Here is a 24855-nt window from a genome sequence, read left to right on the forward strand (position 1 = left end):
TAACTGTAGGTGCCTTTGAAACTACTTGAACTTGCGCCATTTAGTAGATAGTGGTATCGGCTCCAGCCGATGACGCCAACGGCTGGTCACCACCAAAATTTTATCCCAGGATTGGATACTCCATCTTTCTGAAGTTCATACGAAGCCTCTGGGCTCCAGAACACTATCAAGCTTTATCAAAGCTTCCCTGCTCAAAACAAACACCTCAGGGCCTTTCAACCTGCATAGGTGGGTGAGAAATCCTCTAAACACATGCAAAACTATATATATATATATATATATATATATATATATATATATAAACATACAGTGCTCAGCATAAATGAGTACACCTCTTTTGAAAAGTAAGATTTTAATCAATATCTCAATGACCACAAAAACTATTTCCAAAATGTTGACAAAACTGAGTTTTATAGAGCATTTGTTTAGCTTCGTTACATGAAAGTAAGGTTAATAATTTAACAGATTACAAAATCTTTTACTCAAATTAGTTGATGCAAAATTAAATACACCCCACAACCAAAACGATTACATCTAGTATTTTGTAAGACCTCCATGATTTGTAAGGACAGCACCAAGTCTTCTGGGCATGGAATGAACAAGTGATATATTGCAATATCTATCTTTTTCTATTCTTCATGAACGACTTCTTTTAGAGCCAGAATTGCTTGATGGAGAGTAAAGCCTTGTACACACGCACAGATTGTTGGCCGTAAATTATCGGCCAACGTCCGATCTGCCGATTTTAGGCTTGTTAGTATGATGCTTCCGACAACCAACTGCGAATTTTCGGCCGAAAAAAATCTGGTGTGCAGGCTATAAAATTTTTGTTGGCCAACAAAGAACGGCTGATTGTTCCTCAGTCAGTACAGATTTCGGCAGACAAAAATCAGATGAGCAAGACTGGGCATGCTCAGAGAAGAAAAAACACAGGGAAAGTCAACCATCACATGACATCACTTCTGAAGTTGGTTTTTGTTGGCCAACAAAAGTCCAGTGCAAGTCTAGAGCACATTTCAACCAACAAACAACACTGGACAAAAGACGGCCGATCGGTTGGCCAACAATCTGTGCGTGTGTACGGGGCTTTATGCTCAACTTGTCTCTTCAGAATTCCCCATAGGTTTTTGATTGGGTTCAGATCAGGAGACATACTTGGCCATGAAATCACTTTCACCCCGTTCTTCATTAGGAATGGCCTAATGCCCCGTACACACGTGCAGATTGTCGGCCGAAAGGATTCGGCCGACGACCGATCGGCCGATTGTAGGCTTGTTAGTATGATGCTTCCGACAGCCGACAGCGCACTTTCGTCCGAACAGAATCTGTCGTGCAAGCATTAAAATTTTTGTATGCGGACACCAGAACGGCCGATTGTTCGCCAGTCAGTACAGATTTCGGCCGACAGACAGCAGATTTACAAGACTGGGCATGCTCAGAAAATAAAAAACACAGGAAAAGTTAACCATCACATGACATCACTTCTGCAGTCGGCTGTTGTTGGCCGACAAAATTTGTGTGCAGTCTTTTGCACTTTTCAACAGACACGACAGCCCTCGGACAAAAGACGGCCGATCGTTCGGCCGACGATCGGTACGTGTGTACGAGGCATTAGATGTGTGTTATGGATTATTGTCACATTGGAAAAGTGCACGACGACCAAAGGTAAGGAGTGATGGTAGCATCTTCTCTTTCAATATAGAGCACTGCATCTGTGAATTCATGATACCATCAATGAAATGCAGCTCCTCGACACCAGAAGGACTCATGCAGCCCCACAGAAGGACACTGCCACCACTATGTTTTACTGTAGGCACCATGCATTTTTTCTTTGTACTCCTCACCTTTGCAACGCCATACAGTTTTGAAGCCTTCAGTTCCAAAAACATTTATCTTGGTCTCATCACACCAGTGTACAGAGTCCCAGTAGTCTTCTTCTTTTTCAGCATGGGCCCTGGCAAATTCTATCCGGGCTTTTTTGTGCATGGGTTTTAAGAGAAGCTTCCTTCGTTGACGACACCCATGCATGTCCTTCCTCTGCAGTGCACGCTGTATCGTGTCACAGAAAACAATCACCCCAGTTTGGCTTTCTACTTCTTTAGCTAACTGCAGTGAACTTGCATGGCGTTTTTCTTTAACCCTTCTAATCAGAAGATGCTCCTGTTGAGGTGTTACCTTCCTTTGATGACCTGGACGTCTCTGTAAGATGGTTGCAGTGTCATCTTTGTTACATTTTTGTATCACTTTTGCTACAATTTTCTGACTGATAAGTAAAGCTTTGCTGATCTTCTTGTAGCCTTCACTCTTCTTATGTAAAGAAATGATTTTCTTTCTCAGGACTTTGTGACATTTCTCTTCCATATGGCGCCATTGCTGACAGCATGAAACGGGAGGGGTTTTCTTTAAGTAATGCCCTTTTATAATTACCTGTCTGCTGGACACCTGTTTAATGAATAATTACACTCACCTGTAGTTGAATTCTTGTTAAATAGAATGTAGTTGTCTAAAATTTAGCTTTGCTCCTATGGCCCCTTTCATACGAGCTTTCCGATCAGGTCCGCCTGTCAGTTTTATCAGGTGGACCTGATTGGATGCTCCATGCACCCCTATAGAGCAGCGGATGTCAGCGGAAACATGTCCGCTGACACCCGCTGCTATCTGATCCGATCCTGTCTGTGAAATCCGGATGGATGGAAACCCTATTTTCCATCCGTCTGGAGGATCGGATTAGATCGGATGAAAACGGACAGGCGGTCCGTTTTCATCCGATCTCCCATAGAGGAGAGCGGGGATCTGACAACTCCGTCTATGCAAAGTAAGCGGAGACGGAGCTGTCATCTGCCTGCTCAGCGGGGATCAGCGGATCTATCCCCGCTGTGCAAAACGTAGTCCGGCGGGCGCACCGCCCATGTGAAAGGGGCCTTATGGCGTTATGCATCCAGCTTACCACTCCCTTCTTGCCATTCCAGAGTCAGGACTGCTGCAGCTGCACCTTTAGATTCTGTATGTTTCTCTCAGGTGTCACTAGAAGTCCAAGAGGCATTACTAAGCTTGCCAGAGAACATTAGCCTGATCTAAAAGGAATTTTGCATCCTGCCCCCAGTCCACTTAGACCATGTTTCCAGTTCACTTAGACCATGGTCCCTGTTATCCACCTGCTCAGCGGGGATCGGCGGATCAATCCCAGCTGAGAAAAACAGAGTCTGCTGGGTGCACCGCTCGTGTGAAAGGACAAAATTGATTCATTGGGGTGTATTCATTTTTGCAACATGGTCTTAAACGAATTTGTTAGGAAAAATACTTTTTTGTGTGTGCAAATAGAAAATGTTAATTCTGAAAGGAAAGTAAAGGTTTTCTGACAAATCTGTTGGGGTGTACTTTATTGTATACTTTATTTTACTTTGGCATAAGCTATATATAGTGGTGTTACTTTTGGGTGATGCAGAGGGGCTGTCAGGCAGATTGGAAGGGGCTGGATTGTACATTTGTACCGTCAGACACTGAGGAAAAAATAATCCAGCATTAGAAACCTCTGCTTAATGTGAGGGCGTTTTAATTACCGTTATTATTTGCGACTGGCTCCTGCTGGCCTTTTGTTCTTGGTGTATTTATTGTTTCCTCGGATGCACCAAACTTCCTCTGGAAAAACTTAAAGAGAACCTGTTTCTTTATAAATGATACAGTCAGACTTTTTGTGAGCTGAAGGAAAAACAAACGCAGGAGTATACCTTGTATATGAATCCTTTTTAATATATTCAGTCTACAAAAGTGATGCACTGACTTGTATAACAAGCGATGTGAACACATCACGAGTAATGTCAGCGGAAATGCTTAAAGGGTAACTCCACCTTCGTGAAGAAAAAAATAGCAAACAAAGAAATAACAATTTAGCGTATACAATTGCAACACAGATCATATTGTAATTGAATGTTATTAAAAATGACCTTTCCTTTTCAATCTGCAGCTGTTGTCATTTTCTGAAAATGCAATACAATATGGCCGCCTGGAGCTGTTCTGTACACAGAATATATACTGACCACACCCCAGAAACATAATTTCCTGCTTGTGTGATTGGCTCACCAATTTTCCCAGAAGTCTGCCAAAGAAGTCAGATTTCTGGCATCCCCTGCAACAAAAATGTCATTTTTGGTGAGATACTCCCAATAGGAACACGTCTAAAGGGATGCAGGCCCAGCAGCTTTCCTCAATAGAGCCCTGCAGGTGCCACAGCTGACAGATAATTATGAAACCACTCACCATTTGACCCACTCAGCACAGAGGAACTATCAATGATTTCTTCAGAATAACAAAAGGTCGGAATCTGCAACAAAGTTTGTTAAAATCCCTGCAATGTACAGAGATCACCCAGAGGGGAATGTTTTTTTCTCAACAAAAGTGGAGTTACACTTTAAATCCTGACCCCTGCTTACCCACATGTAGACTTACATCACCAGATCATCATGCCCTTGCTAGAGTTCCCCCTCCTCCTAGTATAAATCCGCCCCCTGCTGAAATCCCCCCCTTTAGCACAAATCTTTGACCTCCCATCCCCCAAATCCCACTCAGCTCAAATGCCCCCCCCCCCCCAAAACAAAATTCACCCCTCCTAGCACAAATCCTCTACCCCTAAAATTGCCCCTCCTAGTACACATCTTCTCTCCCCCACTTCAAATCCCTCCCTCCCAGCGCAAATCTTCTTCCCTCTATCCCCCTAGACAAATCTCCCCAGATCTTTATTCTTAGCAACCTCCCCCCCAAGTTTCCCCTTCTGGAACAATACTTACCCCCCCCCCCAAATTCTCCCTTCCAACACAAATCCCCCCTATCCCCCTGTGGTGCCCGCACCTCATATGGTACTACAGTGCCCAGGGCAGCTGCCCCTTCTTGTCCTGGTCCTGCCTATGACACATGCCTATGACACATGCATAAAATGCATACTTCGAACACATGGCAAAACACCTGGATGTGACAAAAGACACCGGTAGGCATGTAAGGGTCCATTCACATTGGATGCGTTTGCACATTTCTTTCAACGTAAGTCAATGCAAGGACCAGTACAAAATAATGTATGTGAATAGTATGGGAGTAGTTTACTCTGGTGCATTACACTGATATGTGCTGGCTTACAGTGGAAAAAAATAAAGTATGCTGCAATTTTTTTAACGCGTGAATAACGTGTGTTATTGCAGCACAACATGCATCAACACACACAGGGATAACAGAAGGTCAGCACAGGTTTGGCTCCTCTGCCATGCTGTAGACTCTATGCATGTATCAAGAAGTAATGAGAAAAGCAAATATTAACCACTTACCCCAAACTGACGTACCCATACATCGGCTGCCTTTGGGGGGTTATACCGGGGTGATGCCTCTAGCTAGAGGCATCATCCCAGTATTGTTGTTTAGAGCCGGTCGGCTTTCCAGGGGTAACGACTGATGCGGCTCAGGAGCCACTCGATCGTTACCCCGGCGAGCAGGAAGGGACGTCCCCCCCTCCCGCCGCCTTCCGCGGCTCTGCTTGGGTCTCCCGTCCCACCGGGAGACCCGAGCACCCAGCCGGCACGTCCGCCGGCTGGATGAAGTCCCGATGAAAGCCGGAAGCGGCTTCGATCGGGTCTCCAATGACATAACCCGGAGGCGGCGTCCATGACATCACGTCCGGGTTAGTCTGCTGCTAAAGGCGGCAGATTTAAAAAACGAGTGTATTCAAAAATGCAGTTTTCGGTGTTTTGAATACATGGAAGTGTAGTGGAGGGGTTTGGGGTCTTTTAGACCCTCGATCCCTCCATAAAGAGTACCTGTCACTGCATATTGGTGTCACAAGGGATGTTTACATTGCTTGTGACAGCAATAAAAGTGATCAGATTTTTAATTTTTTTTAAAAACCTGTGTTAAAGTAAAAAAAAAAAAAAAAAACACACATATATATATATATATATATATATATATATATATATATATATATATATATTTTAGCCGCCCCGTCGCCGTTAGCTCGCGCACAAAAGAAAATGTATATGGAAGTCGAGCCGCGAATTAAATCACTGTTCAAACCACACATGTGAGGTATCGCTGCGATTGCCAGAGCGTGAGCAATGATTTAAAAAAAAAAGAGCTACACTCTAACTCTAAACTGGTAACTGTTAAAAAAATTTAAAGCGTCGCCTATTGAGATTTCTATTGACCTTAGTTTGTCGCCATTCCACGGGTGTGCGCAATTTTAAACCGTAACATGTTGGCTATCTGTTTACTCGGCGTGACATCATCTTTCACAATATACAAAAAAAAATGGGCTAACTTTACTGTTTCGTTTTTTTTAAATGCAGTAAAATTTCCAAAAAAATGGCGTTTTAAAGACCGCTGCGCAAATACCACGTGACAAAAAAATATTGCAATGACCGCCATTTTATTCTCCAGAGTCTTTGCTAAAAAACATATATATAATGTTTGGGGGTTCTAAGTAATTTTCCAGAAAAAAATACTGATTTTAACTTGTAAACAAAAAGTGTCAAAAATAGGCCTGGTGGGTAAGTGGTTAAAACGCAAACGCAGCATGCCATGCACACCAAGGCGTGTGTGTTCATCTGAACTCATTACACATGTTGCCGTGTGAATGGATCTGATAACACACAAAACCAAGCTTCAAAACCCATTCATAAACGCAAAGGTGTCAATGAGTTCATAAGGAATAATTATGGCTCAATAGCTTTTAGCCTACGAAGGGCGGTTGCATGAATCTGACAACATTTCAGCGGTAGCATCATGAACGCAGGGAGGATTCCCATTGTCAGCGTAGATCCCCCTCTCCTTCCTTCACCTTGGATCAGCCCACAGATCCATGAATAGCAGCACTCAACGCTGGCACATCCACTCGGAATTTGATCACTTGCTGATTCAGATGACATGTGTAAAGCTCACTCTGGCAAACTGACACTGCCTATTTTTAAGGATGTCTTGTTTACAATGCATCTGGCTTCAACTGTGCTACAGAAGAAGCCGGTCAGGTTAAAAGGAAAAAAAAAAAAAAAAAAAGAAACAGCAACCTTAAAGGGATTGTAAAGTCAGAAGGTTTTTTATCTTAATGCATTCTATGCATTAAGGCAGAGTTCCACCCATATTTGCATCTTTACATAAATCGCTGCAGTCCCACAAGTAGAAACAACACTGGGCATTTTTTTTTTCTTGCTCTGTTTACCTTGTTGCTATGGTGTATGCTTTTTTCTTCCTCTTTCGGCGCCGCGGCGAGGTACGTCATATCCTGCGGCGCACAGGCTCCTGGGAGATGTGTGTCGGCATTCCCAGGAGTCAGTGGCCATCGCCGCCTGTTAGCTATCTCTAGAAGGGGATGTATTCCAGAGATAAAACTGTAATCCTACCACTTTATAAAACACTGGTCCGATCGCATCTGGAGTATTCTGTCCAGTTCTGGTCACCAGTCCTCAGAAGGGATGTGTTTGAGCTGGAGAGAGTCCAGAGAAGGGCAACTAAACTGATTAGGAGATTGGAGGGCCTTAATTATGAAGAGCGCTTACAAGCGCTTGATTTATTCTCCCCGGAGAGCAGACGCCTGAGAGGGGACATGATAGCAATTTATAAATACCTCAATGGTGATCTCAACATAGAAAAAAAATGATTCAGTCGCAAGGAATGCATGAGGGCACGAGGCCATACAATGCGATTAGAGGAGAAGCGTTTTAACCTCAGGCTACTCAGGGGGTTCTTTACAGTAAGGGCTACAAGACTATGGAATTCTCTACCACAAATGGTAGTAACTGCAGGGAGTATGGCTACTTTTAGAAGACTCTTAGACGTACATCTCAAGGATCAAAACATTCAGGGGTATGAGAAATGATTACGGCCACACACACCTACACAGGTTGAACTGGATGGACTATTGTCTTTATTCAACCTCAACTACTATGTAACTATGTTACTATTTCCAAACAGGAAATGACGCAATGGAAGGCGGTGCTAAGCGCCATTTTTGAAAAGTACGCTAGTGGGCTTCACATTCCCACAATTAAGATGGGAGCCTGTTGCTGGAACAATATAAAAGTTAGCTTGAGACTAACACTCTGCTATACTAGAGCGACCGTTAATATCTTTAGCTTATGTAACATGGAGTAAAAAAAAAAAAAACATCTCGGGGGTGGGGGGGGGGGGGGGTTTAAAAAAAAAAAACAAATTAATTTCGGCTGGAACTCTGCTTTAGGATAAAAAGCCTTCTGTGACCAGCAGCCTCCCTCAGCCCCTCTAATACCTACCTGAGCCCCATCTCTTTCCAGCAATGTCCACGAATGCCTCAGCTGTCCGGGACTCTCCCTCCTGATTGGCTGAGACACAGAAGCGGCGCCATTGGCTCCTGCTGCTGTCAGTCAAACTCAGTTAGCCAATCAGGAGAGAGAGGAGGTGGAGCCGAATGACAGCTCCATAAACATGGATGTATACAAGGATACACAATGGAGCTGCAGCTCGACTCGGGTGCCCCCAATGCAAGCTGCTTGCTGTGGGGGCACTCAACAGGAGGGAGGGGCCAGGAGCAGCGAAGAGGGACCCAAGAAGAGGAGGATCGGGCTTGCCTTGTGCAAATCCACTGCAACAGAGCAGGTAAGTATAACATGTTTGTTATTTTAATAGAAAAAAAAAAAAAAGACAAGACTTTACAATCACTTTTATCTGGGGGGCTGTTCCTTTTCCAGACCCTCCAGCATGAGTCATTTCAAGAAGGTAGAAAATATTTCTGAGCTTTTCTCTCTCATTATTCACCTAACACAGGAGGTCACTAAGTCCAGATAACATTAAAAAGAAAAGAACCAAATGGTCCAAGAGCAGAGCAAAGGCTACTCCATGGAGGGGGTCATGATATTATTTGCTCTGCTTTTCCTGTTTCTGATTGCAGAGTGCATGGATTAATGGTTACAAATTACACACCAGATGCATGCTGAGAGGTGGAGTCACCTATCAATCAGGCAGCTGGGAGGATCCTGACAATATTGTTGGGATCTATCCAGAGCCTGGAGTGGCTCTGCCATGTCAGCTGACAGCAGGCAACACTCTACTATCAGCTGACTCTGAGGTTGACTTACTAAAAGCAAATAGACAGCGAATCCCGGTGACGTCTGTGTGACGAAACGCATAGGGAAGAGCGTCCCGGACTTCCTGATTTAGTTTATGCTGATTGAATCTTAAGCCTTGTAAGTGCAACACTGTTTTTAATAAATATATACGTATGGTATTACACTACGGAGTCTGTTTTTGCCATTTGCATGTATGATTTAAATCGCTGGGGGATTTGGAAGGAGAAAACGCCCTAGGGTTGATCCTGGATATCCTTATACAGCCAGGTGGAGTTGTGAATGCTGGTTACCCCTTTTAAGGGGAAAGATCTCTGATGAGTGTAACACCAAGAGTGGGGCAGGTGGGGAAACACCGGGCACAGTGCATGATATTGTTGAACTCCTTTTGCTGCAACACCACCAAACATAATTTCTTCTAACACCACCATTAAAAAGATTTGCAATGATGGTTGGATTGCTGGACTAACAGAAGGATTATTGCATACTATGTATGGACTGTCCATTTAGAGCACAGATCATTTTATATCAGCCAATGTTATAGTATACATATTACTGTATGGATCGAATTAAGTGTAACTAGCCCTGAATCTCTGGAGTGAATCCCCTTTTTTATATATGCCAGTATTCTGTTGGCTTTGCTTGCAGCGGCTTGGCATTGCATGCCACTGCCAAGCCTGTTGTCCACTAGGACCCCCAGGTCCTTTTCCATCCTTTTGCCCAGAGGTTCCCCTCCTAGCGAGTAACTTGCGTTCGTATTTCTGACACATTCTGCCTATAACTAAACCACCTTTTTTCAAAAATTATTCCTCTGCTTGTTCTAGATATAAACAACAGCAAACACATGAAAGTAATCCTGTTATGAGCTCCCCATAAAAATGAAAAGAATGTGATTCACAATTATGAGCTGGTTTCAACTGTCGCAAGGCGAACAATAACTGCCATACATAAATACCCTAATATATGACCATGTGCAAAGTTTCGTCTCATAAACTTCAAGAGTCAAAGTGGCATTTTATGTCACACTCTCCCATCCCTTTTCTCACATTTGCAACATCTATAATTTTTTAACAAAAAATGGGTTTGGCACTGCTCTGTGCGTGATATAATAACATTAAACCCAACCAATTGTGACAAAAAAGCAGTCATACACAGGGTATTAAACCATATACCGTCAGCAGACTGTGCATTGTCAAGATAATGTCCAAACGTTTATTGAAAAGATCACATCACATTGGTTAGGTGCAATATTTCCGAGCCATGCCGGACCCCTTTATTGGGCATGTGATCAATGATCATTGCATGCCTGACAAAGGGTTCCTGCGTGTCCCCGAAACATTGCTCCATACCATGTGATGTGATCTTCTCAATGAAGGTTTGGACATTATTTTGACAATCCACAATGTCCTGGATATATATGTTTTGATCTAGGGTGTTGCCAATCTCCAGCTGGTATTTGTTTTAGCACCCAATTACTCTTTGACCTTTTTCAGGCTAGGGGAATAAATCATGTGCGTTCATTCATTCACAACAGTGAAAGGCTTAAAGTGTTAGCAAATCCAGGAGCCTGCATTCACTATATCTGCCCTCCCCAGGAGCCTGCATTCACTATATCTGGTCTCCCCAGGAGCATGCAGTCACTATATCTGGTCTCCCCAGGAGCCTGCATTCACTATATCTGCTCTCCCCAGGAGCCTGCCTTCACTATATCTGCTCTCCCCAGGAGCTTGCATTCACTATATCTGCTCTCCCCAGGAGCTTGCATTCACTATATCTGCTCTCCCCAGGAGCTTGCATTCACTATATCTGCTCTCCCCATGAGCCTGCCTTCACTATATCTGCTCTCCTCAGGAGCCTGCATTCACTATATCTGCTCTCCCCAGGAGCTTGCATTCACTATATCTGGTCTCCCCAGGAGCTTGCATTCACTATATCTGGTCTCCTCAGGATCCTGCATTCACTATTATCTGGTCTCCCCAGGAGCCTGCATTCACTATATCTGGTCTCCCCAGGAGCCTGCATTTACTATATCTGGTCTCCCCAGGAGCCTGCATTCACTATATCTGGTCTCCCCAGGAGCCTGCATTCACTATATCGTGTCCCCCCAGGAGCCTGCATTCAATATATGTGGTCTCCCCATGAGCCCGCATTCACTATATCTGGTCTCCCCAGGAGCCTGCAGTCACTATATCTGATCTCCCCAGGAGCCTGCATTCACTATATCTGATCTCCCCAGGAGCCTGCATTTACTGTATCTGGTCTCCCCAGGAGCCTGCATTCACTATATCTGGTCTCCCCAGGAGCCTGCATTCGCTATATCTGTTCTCCCCAGGAGCCTGCATTCACTATATCTGGTCTCCCCAGGAGTCTGCATTCACTATATCTGGTCTCCCCAAGAGCCAGCATTCACTATATCTGGTCTCCCCAGGAACCTGCATTCACTATATTTGGTCTCCCCAGGAGCCTGCAGTCACTATATTTGCTCTCCCCAGGAGCCTGCATTCACTTTATCTGGTCTTCCACTGTACGCAAAACATGGAAATGCAAGTATTTTAGTAAATATAAACTGCTAAATACCTTTTCTCATCAGCAGTGTATAGCAGTCTTGTGACTTCTATTTAAAAGGACAGTGTAAAAATAAAAATAAATAGGAAAAAAAAAAAGCACCCCGTCGTCCCTGTTAGATCGCGTGCAGAAGCGAACGCATACGCAAGTCACGCCCACATATGTAAACGGTGTTCAAACCACACATGTGAGGTATCGCCGCCATCATTAGTGCGAGAGCAATAATATGAGCCCTAGACCTTCTCTGTAATTTAAAACTGGCAACCTTTAGAAATTTTTAAAATGTCGCCTATGGAGATTTTTAAGTACCAATGTTTGTCGCCGTTCCACGAGCGTGTGCAATTTTGAAGCATGACATGTTGGGTATCTATTTAGTCGGCATGACATCATCTTGAATATTTTACAAAATAATTGGGTTATATATTGTTTTGTTTTTTTTGGTAGCTATTTACTCGATGTAACATTATCCTTTACATTATAGAAATAAATTGGGATAATTTTACGGTTTTCTTTTTTTACTTTTAAAAAAGTGTATTTTTTCCAAAAAATTCGCGTTTGTAAGACCGCTGCTCAAATACATATAATGTGATAAAAAATATTGCAATGATCTCCATTTTATTCTCTAGGGTCTCTGCGAAAAAAATATATTTTAGTAGGTACACATTTAACCCCTTGATCACCCACAGTGTTAACCCCTTCGCTGCCATTACAGTAAAAGTGCATATTTTTAGCACTGATTACTGTAGTAATGTCATTGGTCCACCTAAAAGTGTCAAAAATGTCAGTCAGGGGTCCGATCTGTCCGCCACAATGTCGCAGTCCCACAAAAAATCGCAGATCGCCGCCATTACTAGTAAAAAAATAAAATAAAAATGACATAAATCTTTCCTGTAGTTAGTAGATGTGATAACATTTGCGCAAGCCAATCAAAATACGCTTATTGTGATTTTTTTTTTTAACAGAAATATGTAGCAGAAAACGAATTGGCCTAAAATGTAAAAAAAAAAATATTTTTTTATTTTGTTTTTTGGGAATGTTATATAGCAGAAAGTGAAAAATATTTTTTTTTCAGAATTGTCGCTTTTTTTTGTTTATAGCGCAAAAATAAAAAAACGCGCAGGTGATCAAATACCACCAAAAGAAAGCTCTATTTGTGTGAAAAAAAGGACATTAATTTTATTTAGGTACAGCGTTGCACAACTGTGCAATTGTCCGTTAAAGTAACGCAGTGCCAAATCGCAAAAAAGGGCCTGGTCAGGAAGGGGGCAAATCCTTCCGGACTTAAAGTGCTTAAAAAAAGTGTATTTTTTCCAAAAAATTTGCGTTTGTAAGACTGCTGCGCAAATACAAATAATGTGATAAAAAATATTGTAATGATCTCCATTTTATTCTCTAGGGTCTCTGCTAAAAATATATATATATATATATATATATAAATATATATATATATATATATATATATATATATATATGTATATAATGTTTGGGGTTCTAAGTATAATTCTAGCAAAAAAAAAAAAATGATTTTAACTTGAAAACAACAAGTGTCAGAAAAGGGCCCGGTCCAGAAGTGGTTAAATGTGAATGGGTTCTAAATTAAATGAACTGAAGTACCCTAAATCCACCCCCTTCTAAAACTAAAAAAAAAAAAATTATCTAGAGAAAAAAATGTTTTATTTACTTTCAAGCAAATTTTACCCAAGCGGCCCAATGAGCAAAATTGAGAGTTTCCATTTTTGCCAAAAAAAATAAAAAATCAGTAATTTCGCTGCAAACTCCTATTTCCTGAAAATCGCTTTGCTTAACGTCACAGTCAACCAACCAGTATCTTTGGGTTGCAGGAGGAGGTGAGTCCCCGGAGGACCAGTTTTCAAAGATGCTGAGAAAAGCTCCCATTGGTTTATATATAAATGCTACATAGTATTCTCTTTTTTGCCTCTGCTAAAAAAAATATATATATAATGTTTGAGGGTTCTAAGTAGTTTTCTAATAAAAAAAAAAATGATTTTAGCTTTTAAATAACAAGTGTCAGAAATAGTCCCAGTCCTTAAGTGGTTAATTAAAAAAAAGTGTATTTTTTCCAAAAGATTTGCATTTGTAAGATCACGGCGCAAATCCAAATAATGGGATAAAAAATATTGCAACGATCTCCATTTTATTCTCTAGGGTCTCTGCTAAAAAAATATATAATGTTTGGGGGTTCTAAGTAATTTTCTAGCAAAAAAAATGATTTTAACTTAAAAAAAAACAATTGTCAGAAATAGTCCCAGTCCTTTAGTGGTTAATTAAAAAAAAGTGTATTTTTTCCCAAAAAATTGCATTTGTAAGACCACTGCGCAAATACAAATAATGGGATAAAAAATATTGCAACAATCTCCATTTCATTCTCTAGGGTCTCTGCTAAAAAAATATATAATTTTTGGGGGTTCTAATTTATTTTCTAGCAAAAAAATGATTTTAACTTAAAAAAAAAAAAAAAACAAGTGTCAGAAAAAGGCTCGGTCCAGAAGTGGTTAAATGTGAATGGGTTCTAAATTAAATGAACTGAAGTACCCTAATCCACCCCCTTCTAAAACTAAAAAAAAAAAAATTATCTAGAGAATACAAAATGTTTTATTTACTTTCAAGCAAATTTTACCCAAGCGACCCAATGAGCAAAATTGAGAGTTTCCATTTTCGCCAAAGAAAAAAATCAGTAATTTCGCAGCAAACTCCTATTTCCTGAAAATCGCTTTGCTTACCGTCACAGTCAACCAACCAGTATCTTTGGGTTGCAGGAGGAGGCGAGTCCCCGGAGGACCAGTTTTCAAAGATGCTGAGAAAAGCTCCCATTGGTTTATATATAAATGTTACATAGTATTCTCTTTTTTTGCCTGTCGTAGTATTTAATCGCTAGCTGTGTAAATTATCATCTGCCTTGCTACTGCAAAACATATGACATTCCTGGATGAAGTATCACAGTCCAACCAATTACCATGATTTCCTTAGATTAACCGGCTTTGACACCGACTGTTCATATAATGGGCAGGAATGCTATGTGTTCCTGGGAATCGGACTGTGCTATTGCACTATGGGAACCGTCCAGCCCCGTTCTCTGATTGCCGCCTGGGTTGTCTGCTTCACGCGTTCATAAGTGCAATTTAATATCATGCCGGGAGTATTACCAGACTCTGGCTTGCATATAATAGCTGAGCCCTGGAGGGGTGCCTGGGGACATGTGTGATGTGAAAGCTTGTAGACCCCTTCAGATCCCTGCCATATAGTACAGTCCTGACTGTCTGGGATGTGCTGTTCAGGTGGCTAGTGTACAAGGCAGGGGGAGGATGCAAAGCAGCACCCCGAGGGTTCAGAGGGAAAAAAAGAGGGACTGCCAGCTGGACTTAGTAAATTCAATGCAGCCGCTAGATTAAGGCACCACTAACCTTTTCCCCTTGACATTCCTATGATATACCAGACACCTGACACTAACAGCAACACCCCCCCTCTGCCAGTGATACTATACCCTGCACAAAGAAAAGCTTGTACAAAGAAGAATTACTGGAGACCAGAGATCCTGCACGCCGTGCAGTCCTTTTTGAAATTACTAGGGAGCATGCCAGTCCAATGCCAAGCCATACCGTAAGGAACACGCTCTGCAAGCATCCACCCTTGTGCCTCGGAGACCAAGCTGTCCCTACACAGCACGTGTGCCACAATGCCAGGCTGGAGGAAGAACCTGGCTCTGTGTCTGCAGAGAATGCAAGATGACGGTAGGACTACAGCCTGTTTTGTTGGCATTTGTTGTATAGTTCCAATGTTGGAGCTTTTTTGACCACCTTGATGCTGGGTGAGAAAAGATACCTTTTAAAGCCTTGATATAGAATGCCAGGGCGGCGAGAGGGTAAACTCTGAAAGTAATATTTTTCACCTGACTTGTTACGTGATGCCTGTACAGGCTTTTGATATATTAGGTGTGCCCAATGAGAAACAATTGCATTTGATTTTTCTTCGTAGGAGCAAGACAAAACTGAGCATTTCCCAATGGGCATATGGTGAACTTTCAGGGCATATTTATACATTTTTTCACCCAAGACTCATGCAAACCCATTAGAAACATGTGTTAATTTTGGGTGAAAGTTGCCTGAATCTTGGGTAAAAGGAGTTACAACTAGACCCTGAGCAGGCAAAACCCAACAATATGGGTTACTGTGTACTATTTAAAAAGTTTATCTCAGTTTTTTCATTTTATCACACTTTATCTCATTGAAGTTACAGTATCAGGTGTGTCAGAGTTACACTTTAACCAAATCACACGCAACCTAAAGTCTTCTGCTTCTAAGGAACTATTAGTCTCAGAATGCTGGGAATGTTCTGACTTGTAACTGCTTAGCCCTTAACCCTTTAACCACTTAACCCCCGGAAGATTTTACCCCCTTCCTGACCAGGGGTTTTTTTGCGATTTTTTACTGCGTGACTTTAACGGACAATTGCGTGGTCGTGCGAAGCTGTACCTAAACACATTTGACGTCTTTTTTTTCCCCACAAACAGAGCTTTCTTTTGGTGGTATTTGATCACCTGTGCGATTTTTTGATCATGCGCTATAAACAAAACAAGAGCGTCAATTTTGCAAAAATAACAATATTTTTCACATTTTTTTATATGAAATTCCTCAAAAAAATGTAAAAATCAAAATTTTTTAACATTTTCGGCCAATTTGTTTTATGCTACCTATGTTTGGTAAAAAAAAAAATTGCAAAAAGCGTATTTTGATCGGTTTGCGCAAAAGTTATCGCGTTTACTAACAAAGGGAAAGATTTTTGTCATTTTTGGTGTTTTTTTTTTAACGAGTAATGGCGGCGATCTGCGATTTTTTTTTTTGCGGGACTGCGACATTACGGCGGACAGATCGGACCCTTGACTGAAATTTTTGACACTTTTGGGGTTACCAGTGACATAACTACAGTAATCAGTGCTATACATATGCACTGTTAATGTAAAAATTACACTGGCAGGGAAGGGGTTAACTGTATTGGAGAGGGAGGGGTTAAGTGTGTCCTAGGGGCGTGTTTCTAACTGTGATTGGACATGGCTACTAGTGTAAAAACAGAGATCAATGGTCCTACATAGTAGAACCATCTGATCTCCATTTTTACACAGGGGAGAATGACAGGCGGCTTGTTTACATTAGCCGTCTGCCTTTCTTCCTTCCCGGCGAACGATCGCAAGTGACCGGCGGACATCGGGTCCGCTGGTCACACGCACTGACTTGTTAGGGAAGGAGCCGGGGCGGGCGCGCGCCTCGGCGGGCGCGTGCTCGCCCGCTATTGGCTCACAAGCCAGTGACAGGCTAGTGACGTACCGGTACGTCACTTTGCCCGGCCGGGGCTGACCGCCGCAGTATATGTACTTGCGGCGGTCGGCAAGTGGTTAAATAATTTTCATGTCTCTGGGAACCGTTGCTAAGTTATTACATCTCTAGCTCAGGGCACATTAGCATGGTCAATAGGTTGTAATACCTAAAAGAATAGAGAATGTAGTGCAACCAGAACTTTGGACATCGTTTTTTAATACTCCTCTGCCCTATAGGAAAAAAATATTTCAGTAACAATCGTGAAATGGAACAAATAATAATAATGGCCAGAAAAGAAACCCCGCAGTCATCCCTGGGTGAGGGCTGAGAGTGTGTCACAGGCAGTCCCTCCCGTTCCCCCTGGACAGAGGGCACCTTCTGGGTGTAGAATTGCATATCCCTGGGGTTGTTGTCTTTAGAGGTCTTTTTAGTGGGCTTCGGGAGTTTGCTGGCTGGGTCTCTACTCACTGTGCCGCCTTGTTGCTCCCGCTGCGGGAGGGCCTCCGTGGCGCCATCTGGGCTGGGCTGCATGGCAGTGTCCGGTCTTTTCCTGCGAGAGCCCATAGACGTTGGGTGAGCTAGAAAGGTGTGAGGACCGATGGGTGACCGGAGCAGGATCAGAGCCGGGTAATAGCGGGGAGCTCCGTGAGACACGTCTCCTCACATGCCGTTCCTGGCCATGCCCCCAGAAAAGAAACCCCCAACAGTGAATTATGTAGTGCCACTTACATTGGTGGTAAGTGGAAAAGTGCCTCCTTATTTTAATAGTTGGTGTAACTGTGCCATACACTGGTGGTCAATGGGAGAAGGGCTCCCACTATTAATGGTCAATGAGAATAGGACACCTTTACATTGTTGACTAGTAGGAAAACTTCCCCTTTACACACAGCTAAAAAGATGATTTATATTAGTGGTTATGGGGAGTTAGAAACTCTTTATTGATCATAGAACCCCTTGCATCTTCTGAAGCACGGTTTCTCAACCAGGGTTCCATGGATCCCTAGGGTCCTTCCAGAGATTACCACTGACACCATTGGTCTTTTTAGCTATCTGCAAGGGGGTCATTCTTCCCAATGACCACAAGTGTAAGGAGCATTTTTCCCACTGACCATCACACTAATGCAGCCTTTATCAACTTTTTAAACTCAGAGGAACCCTTAAAATAACTTTCTGGTCTCAGGGAACACCTGCAAAAAAATTACAATATCTACAACTCATGATACATTAGTGTGATGGTCAGTGGCAAGAATGCTCCTTACACTTGTGGTCATTGGGAAGAATTACACCCTTAAAGATAGCTAAAAAGATCAGTGGTGTCAGTGGGAACTTACCTCAGAGGCAGAAATTACTTGTTACTCAAGGAACCCCTAGCAACCTCTGGAGGAACCCTAGAAATCTATGGAACCCTGTTGGAGAAACCCGCACCAATGTATCAGGAGTTGTAGATATAGTCATTTTTAGTAGTTGCTCCCTGAGATCGGAAAGTTATTTCAAGGGTTCCTCTGTGTTGAAAGGGTTGAGAAAGGCTGTTTTGGAGGAAATACAGAACCCTAGTTAAAGCGGTGGTAAAGGATTAAAAAAGAAAAAAAAAAAACCTGCAAGGTAAAGGCATACTGTACTAGTATGCATTGCATACTAGCACATTATGAAAGACTTACCTTGAAATGAAGCCCTCCAGTGGCACGCTGTCACCGCTGAAGAGGCTTCCATCTTCACCTGGTCTTCCTTCCAGGTTCGTGGGCTGCAGCTGCTTGAATGGCTCAGCCACGATAACGTCACTCCCCTACATGCCCGCAGGAGTCACAGCCATGGCACAGGGCTCTGAAGGAACGGCACAAGTATGCCGTTACTTCAGAGCGCATGTGCCGGTGACATCACCGGCTGCTGCTCCCTAGAATATCTCATATACGGTGCACGTTTAGGAGATGTTATTTTAACCTACAGGCAGTGCTTTAAGTGGGCCGGTATGCACTGGTACTCAGTACGGCCACTTCCAAATATGGCTCTTGAGCATACCGCCACCTCTCTGTGCGCCTTAGCTTACCAGTACGCTCATTTTGGACATCTGCGCCCTCAATCCCCCCCCCCCCAAGAATATTTCCCACTCCAGAGCCAGACCAGTCACCACCAGTGAGTCCCCCTGCCTGGAGCCCCAGCCCAGGCCAGGGGGGGTGCTCTGTGGGGACCCTGATGTGGAGTGTGGGAGGGGGGGGCGACAAAATTTATAGGCTATAATAGAGTACCGGCACCTCTTTTGGGCCACTTAAAGCACTGCCTACAGGTAAGCCTTATCATTAACATATCTGTGGGTTTAAATCAAAATACTGCCTTTACTACTACTTTAAGAAACCCTGAGCTAGAGGATCATGAGTTACTCACATCTCCATTTTCATCCTGACACAAGTACAGAGGTCCTGTCTGGGGCATCACACATTACACATGATAAGCATGTTCTCTGGGTTTGACCTTTAATAAAGCAGGAAAATATGGTAGTCAGCTTTGGCTTCCAAGCTAAACTGTATATGTACTCGCACTATGATTGGTTGGAATGTGGCATTCCCCCATGCGCTTTGGTACCAGTACTGGGGACTGCTGGATTGTTGGTAGCTATTGGTAAAGCACCAACCTCTGCAGAAGGGGCATACTTAGTTTGATTGATCTCAATACGTGTGAGATGATGCATGGCAAAGGGCTGGTTATCAGGCAGTGTGGAATTTGCTTTGGAATTCTAACTGCACGGTTCATTAGTATGCAAGGGGCAGCCACCAGCACTGTAGTTAGGATTGGAGGGGCAGGTATTTATTTTGAGGCAATCAGTGTCACTTTAAGGAACCCTACCATAGGAGAAACATGGAAGCCACGATGTGTCATTGTTACCTGTGTAGTTTGCCTTAAATTTCATTAACGTTTGCTGAACTGGCCTGTTGGTAAAACAACAGATACTGCACCAAGCAGATGATGTATAGATACATTTGATAGGTTTCAATTAACCACTTTACCACCGGAGGATTTTGCTGTCTTACGTCTGGGCCACTTTTTGCAATTCGGCACTGTGCGACTTTAACGGACAATTGCGCAATCATGCAACGCCGTACCTGAACAAAATTTACGTCCTTTTTTTCCCACAAACAGAGCTTTCTTTTGGTAGTATTTGATCACCTGTGCGATTTTTACTTGTAGCGCTATAAACAAAAAAAGAGCAACAATTTTGAAAAAATAACAATATTTTTCACATTTTTTTATATGAAATTCCCCCCCAAAAAAATGTAAAAATCAAAATTTTTTATCATTTTAGGCCAATTTGTTTTCTGCTCTATATTTTTGGTAAAAAAAATCGCAATAAGCGTATTTTGATTGGTTTGCACAAAAGCTATTGCATTTACTAACTAAGGGAAAGATTTCTGTAGTTTTTGGTGTTTTTCTTTTTAACGAGTAATGGCGGCGATCTGCGATTTTTTTGTGGGACTGCGACATTGCGGCGGACAGATCGGACCCTTGACTGACATTTTTGGGGGTACCAGTGACATTACTACAGTAATCAGTGCTATACATATGCACTGTTACTGTAAAAATGACACTGGCAGGGAAGGGGTTAATTTTATTGGAAAGGGAGGGGTTAATGTATGCCTGGTGCTTGTGTGGGGGGAGGTGACTGAGTGACACAGGGACAGATCGCAGGTTCAGTTATGCTGAACCCTGAAATCTGTCACTGTTTGTCACTTAGGAGATCCGCCTGCTTTGTTTACACAAGCGGGCGGATCTCCACACTCGATTCCCCGACGATCGGGGAAGAGCGGTGGTGATCACCACCACTCCTCCCCTGGCCCGACTCCCGCTGTGACTGAATACAGCGGGAGCGAGCCTCCGGCAGCGCGCATGCGACGCCGAGCGAGGGGTATGTCTGGCGACGTAGGTCTACGTCGCCAGACGTTATCAAGACACTTTGCCGCAGTAGAGCTCTAGTGAGCAGTGGTAAAGTGGTTAATGCTGGTTCTTCCATTGTTAGGCACTTTTTACTACGCACTGCCTCAAACTTTCCAACACAACTCATACTATCCAAACATTTTCCACCTTGCTAGTCAGAAGAGTTACTTAAGGTGGATCTTGCACTAAAAGACAAGGTCCACTCATTACATCTGGCCTCTGTCGTATAAAATCTATGTATGATGGCAGTTAAAAAAAGAGTGTTAAAAAATCTAAAAACAAAAAAAAAGTTAGAAACACGCCCACCTTACCCCAGTTTCCACTTTGCCATAAAGGTAAAGGTAATGTTGTTTTCATTCAGATCTCACATCTTAATTTAAGAAATTCCTCTACTGTGCTGGACATCATTTTGTCAAGTTTGTGATCCTCAGCATTCCCAGGATCTCACCGGAATAATCACAACTTCACCCTTGCTTATATGTCATGAGTCAAAACTTGGGCAAGGTAATTATTTTCGAACTTTTTTCCCAAAGATCCTTTTTTTTTTTTTTTACTGCCATCATACTGCAATTTAATATTAGGACGGGATGCCTGATGTAATGATTGATCCTTGCCTTTTAGAGCAAGGTTTGCTTTAAAGAATATATACTATATTTTCATTATAATGTCTCTGTCACCTTCGTCATCCAGAAAAGTCACAGAGAACTTTATAATCTTTCTTTCCTAACACATTGCTGCCATGGTATATAAGTGAAGTTCTCCCAGATCCATAAAGGTCCCTTTTGCTCTGAACTTTTAATTTAGAACGCACGCACATTGGGCTTGTAAACAACCTGTAAACACACCTCTATGTTAGCCTATCTGTCCATGCACACATAGGCGTTTACAGGCGTATTAGAAGAGGAGCGTTTAGAGCATGGGTGTCCAACCTTTTGGCTTCTCTGGGCCACATTGAGTGTACAGAAATTTTCTCGGGCCGCATATATAATATATACAATTCGTTAAGTAATAAAACGCCGCTGTGCCCTTCCCATGCTGTGCCCCCCCCCCCCAGCACTAATTTAACACAACTAGTGGATGATCCCCTCTGAGGCTGCCTCTGTGGGCGTGCCCCCGACTCAACTTCCTTCCTCCCCAGCAAAAAAAATAAAAAATTATCAGGGGGCAGCCGGCCGCATTGCCTGCGGTTCTGGGCCACAGGTTGGACATGCCTGGTTTAGAGCAAGGGTGTCAAACTCAATTACTTTGCGGGCCGCAGCAGCATTATGGTCACCATCAGAGGGCCGGTTCTATCAGTAGCCCACCACCATCAGAAGTCAAGAGTCCCCCACCTTCCCTTATATCACAGTGCATCCCCCTTACCATGTGCTGCTGCTGGGAAGAAGCTGGGGTGGAGCTAGGAAGCAGAAACTGCAGAGTCTGGAGGTGGACCAGAGGAGGGCTAGAGTCTGCTGAATGCTTGGACCAGGGGAGGCGGAGATAAGGGGGTGCTGCAGCTGCACAGAGAAGTGCAGGATCTGTAGGAGGAGTTTTGTCCTCCTCTCTGCTGCCGACTGCTGAGATGGGGGGATGGCAGAGATGGGCCCCTCTGTGGCTGCACGGGATCTGGCAGACGTGTTCTGTCCTCTCTGCTGTCATCTGCTGATAGAAGGTTGGGGCAGAGATGAGAGAGGTGCAGCACCTGCAGAAGAGGTGCAAGGGCCACATGAATAATAATCTCTCCCATTTATATATTTGAGTATTTGGATGTTGGGACAGGGATGGTACACGGATATATTTACGTCCTTTCCCTGTTCCCATTAATATTTTAATAAATATAAATATAAGTTTTTAATATATATGCTGATTACGGAATATTCTCTTTTGGAACTGGCCAGGGTATATGAGCTGTGTCCCCCTGTGTATAGAGGGAAACTTCCGGTTTATGGGCTGGGTTCCGGCAATTTTTTAGCCCTTCAAAAGGTTTCTGAGGATTGAGTGAGAAGAGCTGGAGAGTCCGCTCACTTCCGGGTTATAAGCCCATTGCCGATGCTTCCCACTCGTTGACTAGCAACCGCATACTGCGTCATCCCCGGCCGGTGTCCATCTTCCATTTAAATAGATGACGTGCTGCCTCCTCCCATACCGTTGACGAAGTCCCGCCCCGAGGGACATAACGCGTGCAGAAGGGAGGGAGGACAGTCTGACGTCACCCGCAGTCAAACAAGGAAGTGTACAGCGGCGCTTGGACGCCGATCGTATTGTGCTTTTATGCTGTATTTCAAGTAAGAGGCTTTTATCTATTCAATAAATGTGCAAGTTTTGATGGTATTACACTATGGTCTGTCCCTTTTCATTCCATTTGGGGGATTGGAGATGATCTAATGCCTCGTTTCCACTGAGTGGAACGGTTCGGATCGGTTCGGTACGGTACGCTATTTTGGGTGTTTCCATTATGAAAGTGGCCCATACAACCGAACCAACCCGCACCATTCCTGGTCCTGCTTCAGATGTAGGGCCATAGGAAATGGTACGGTACGGTTAGGGCGGAGCTACTGGCGTCACACAATAGATTCCACTGATTGGCGGACAGGAAAACTTCAATGCTCACTTCAAATGAAAGAGCAAAACAAACACCTCATTTGGTGTAAACCCCGCATGGTCCCCGGTGGCCCGACTTGCAGTGGAAACGCTCACCTGAATAGACCGGACCATTCTAACCCTTCCAAACTGTACCGACCCGAACCGTTCCGCTCAGTGGAAACTAGGCATTAGTGTACTGAGGAGAAAGAGTGCAGTGGAGAGAGGCGGTCTGAGTCCATACCTTCCTAGTGACAGCTCATACCCCTGGAGGTTGCCTGGTGGATTTTATGCTTATTTATACATTCCTCAGGTGAGAGGCTGGTGGAGGATCACAGCACTGTGTGTGGGTACCAATATCCTAGGTGTTATCAGGATTTCTGCACTGAGCACTTTTCAAGCACAAGAGCTACCTTATGGACTTATTTTATTTATTTCATCTTGTAGCGCTGCACCAATTAACAATATTTCCACATGAAATGGCCTGGAGGGCCAAATTCGGCCAGCGGGCCTTGTGTTTGACACATGTGGTTTTTAGGCTAAAAAAAGAAAAAAAAACATCACCAGTGAGTTCAGCAGAGAAGATTTTGAACAGAAAAAAAACACTCGCTGCCTGTAAACGTATCTTTACACGGCTAAACGCTAGCTGTGTTTAGCGGTTCAGCCTTCATTCATTTCAATGGGCAGAATAAATTAATATTCTGGGCAATGGAATCCTTAAATGCTCAAATGCTTGACACACCTGAAATGCGCCTTTTTCCTGCCAGGAGTAAAAGGCGTTCAGAGGAGAATTTCAACTGCCCCGTGTATGAGCCCTAAAAATCTTTCCAGGGCTGCAGCCTATCTGCTGAATACAGAATCTACAATATTCATTCTGAGCCACTGCATGCATTCCAAAAATCTGTTTGACTGTTGGTATTTGTACTTTCCTAATGATACAAAATTGGAAGCTTTAGAAACTCAGACCAAGGGCTTCCCTCTTTGCAGTTCTCAGTCATGTGACCGTGTGTAGGTGTAGGTTGTAGTTGTACTAGAACTTAATCTAGCTGGCTTCTATGTATGATTTAAAACCCACATTAAAGATGCCAGAACTTGGCAGAAAAAAATGGCTTTAATGTCACATACTGTAAGTTTATTCACGTAATGGGGTTGAGCATAAACGTGTGTACGCACATAAATGAAGCTCATAGGCTCCTTTCTGCACTGCTTTTGGAGTAGGTTGTGTTTCTTATCTGTTCTCCACCAAACACAGCAGTGTATCTTGACATCGCTTTTGCCAAAACACAGCAACCATTCCCCTCTGCAATTCTCTCCTTTATATAGCCCCCCCCCCAATCATACCCTCTGCACGCCTCTCCTGCAAATACTCCCTGCCCTTATACCCTCTACTATGCTCAATTGCA

At 43.3% G+C, this 24855-nt stretch overlaps 1 protein-coding gene across 2 annotated transcripts in view; it reads left to right on the forward strand.

The window, feature by feature from the left end:
- Positions 1-24855, forward strand: part of GRIP2 (glutamate receptor interacting protein 2) — a 653251-nt gene that overhangs the window by 66700 nt on the left and 561696 nt on the right. Inside the window, exon 1 of one of the 2 annotated variants that reach the window (XM_082265349.1) lies at positions 14952-15388. The exons of the other annotated variant lie outside the window; for it this stretch is intronic. Within the exon in view, the coding sequence (XP_082121475.1) occupies positions 15334-15388 (55 nt within the window). The 5' untranslated portion in view covers positions 14952-15333. Of the gene's footprint in view, positions 1-14951; positions 15389-24855 lie in introns of those variants that run through there. 2 annotated transcript variants of the gene reach the window in all.

This window comes from Pelophylax lessonae (assembly GCF_965119305.1).
Source record: "Pelophylax lessonae genome assembly, chromosome: 8".
NCBI lineage: Eukaryota > Metazoa > Chordata > Amphibia > Anura > Ranidae > Pelophylax > Pelophylax lessonae.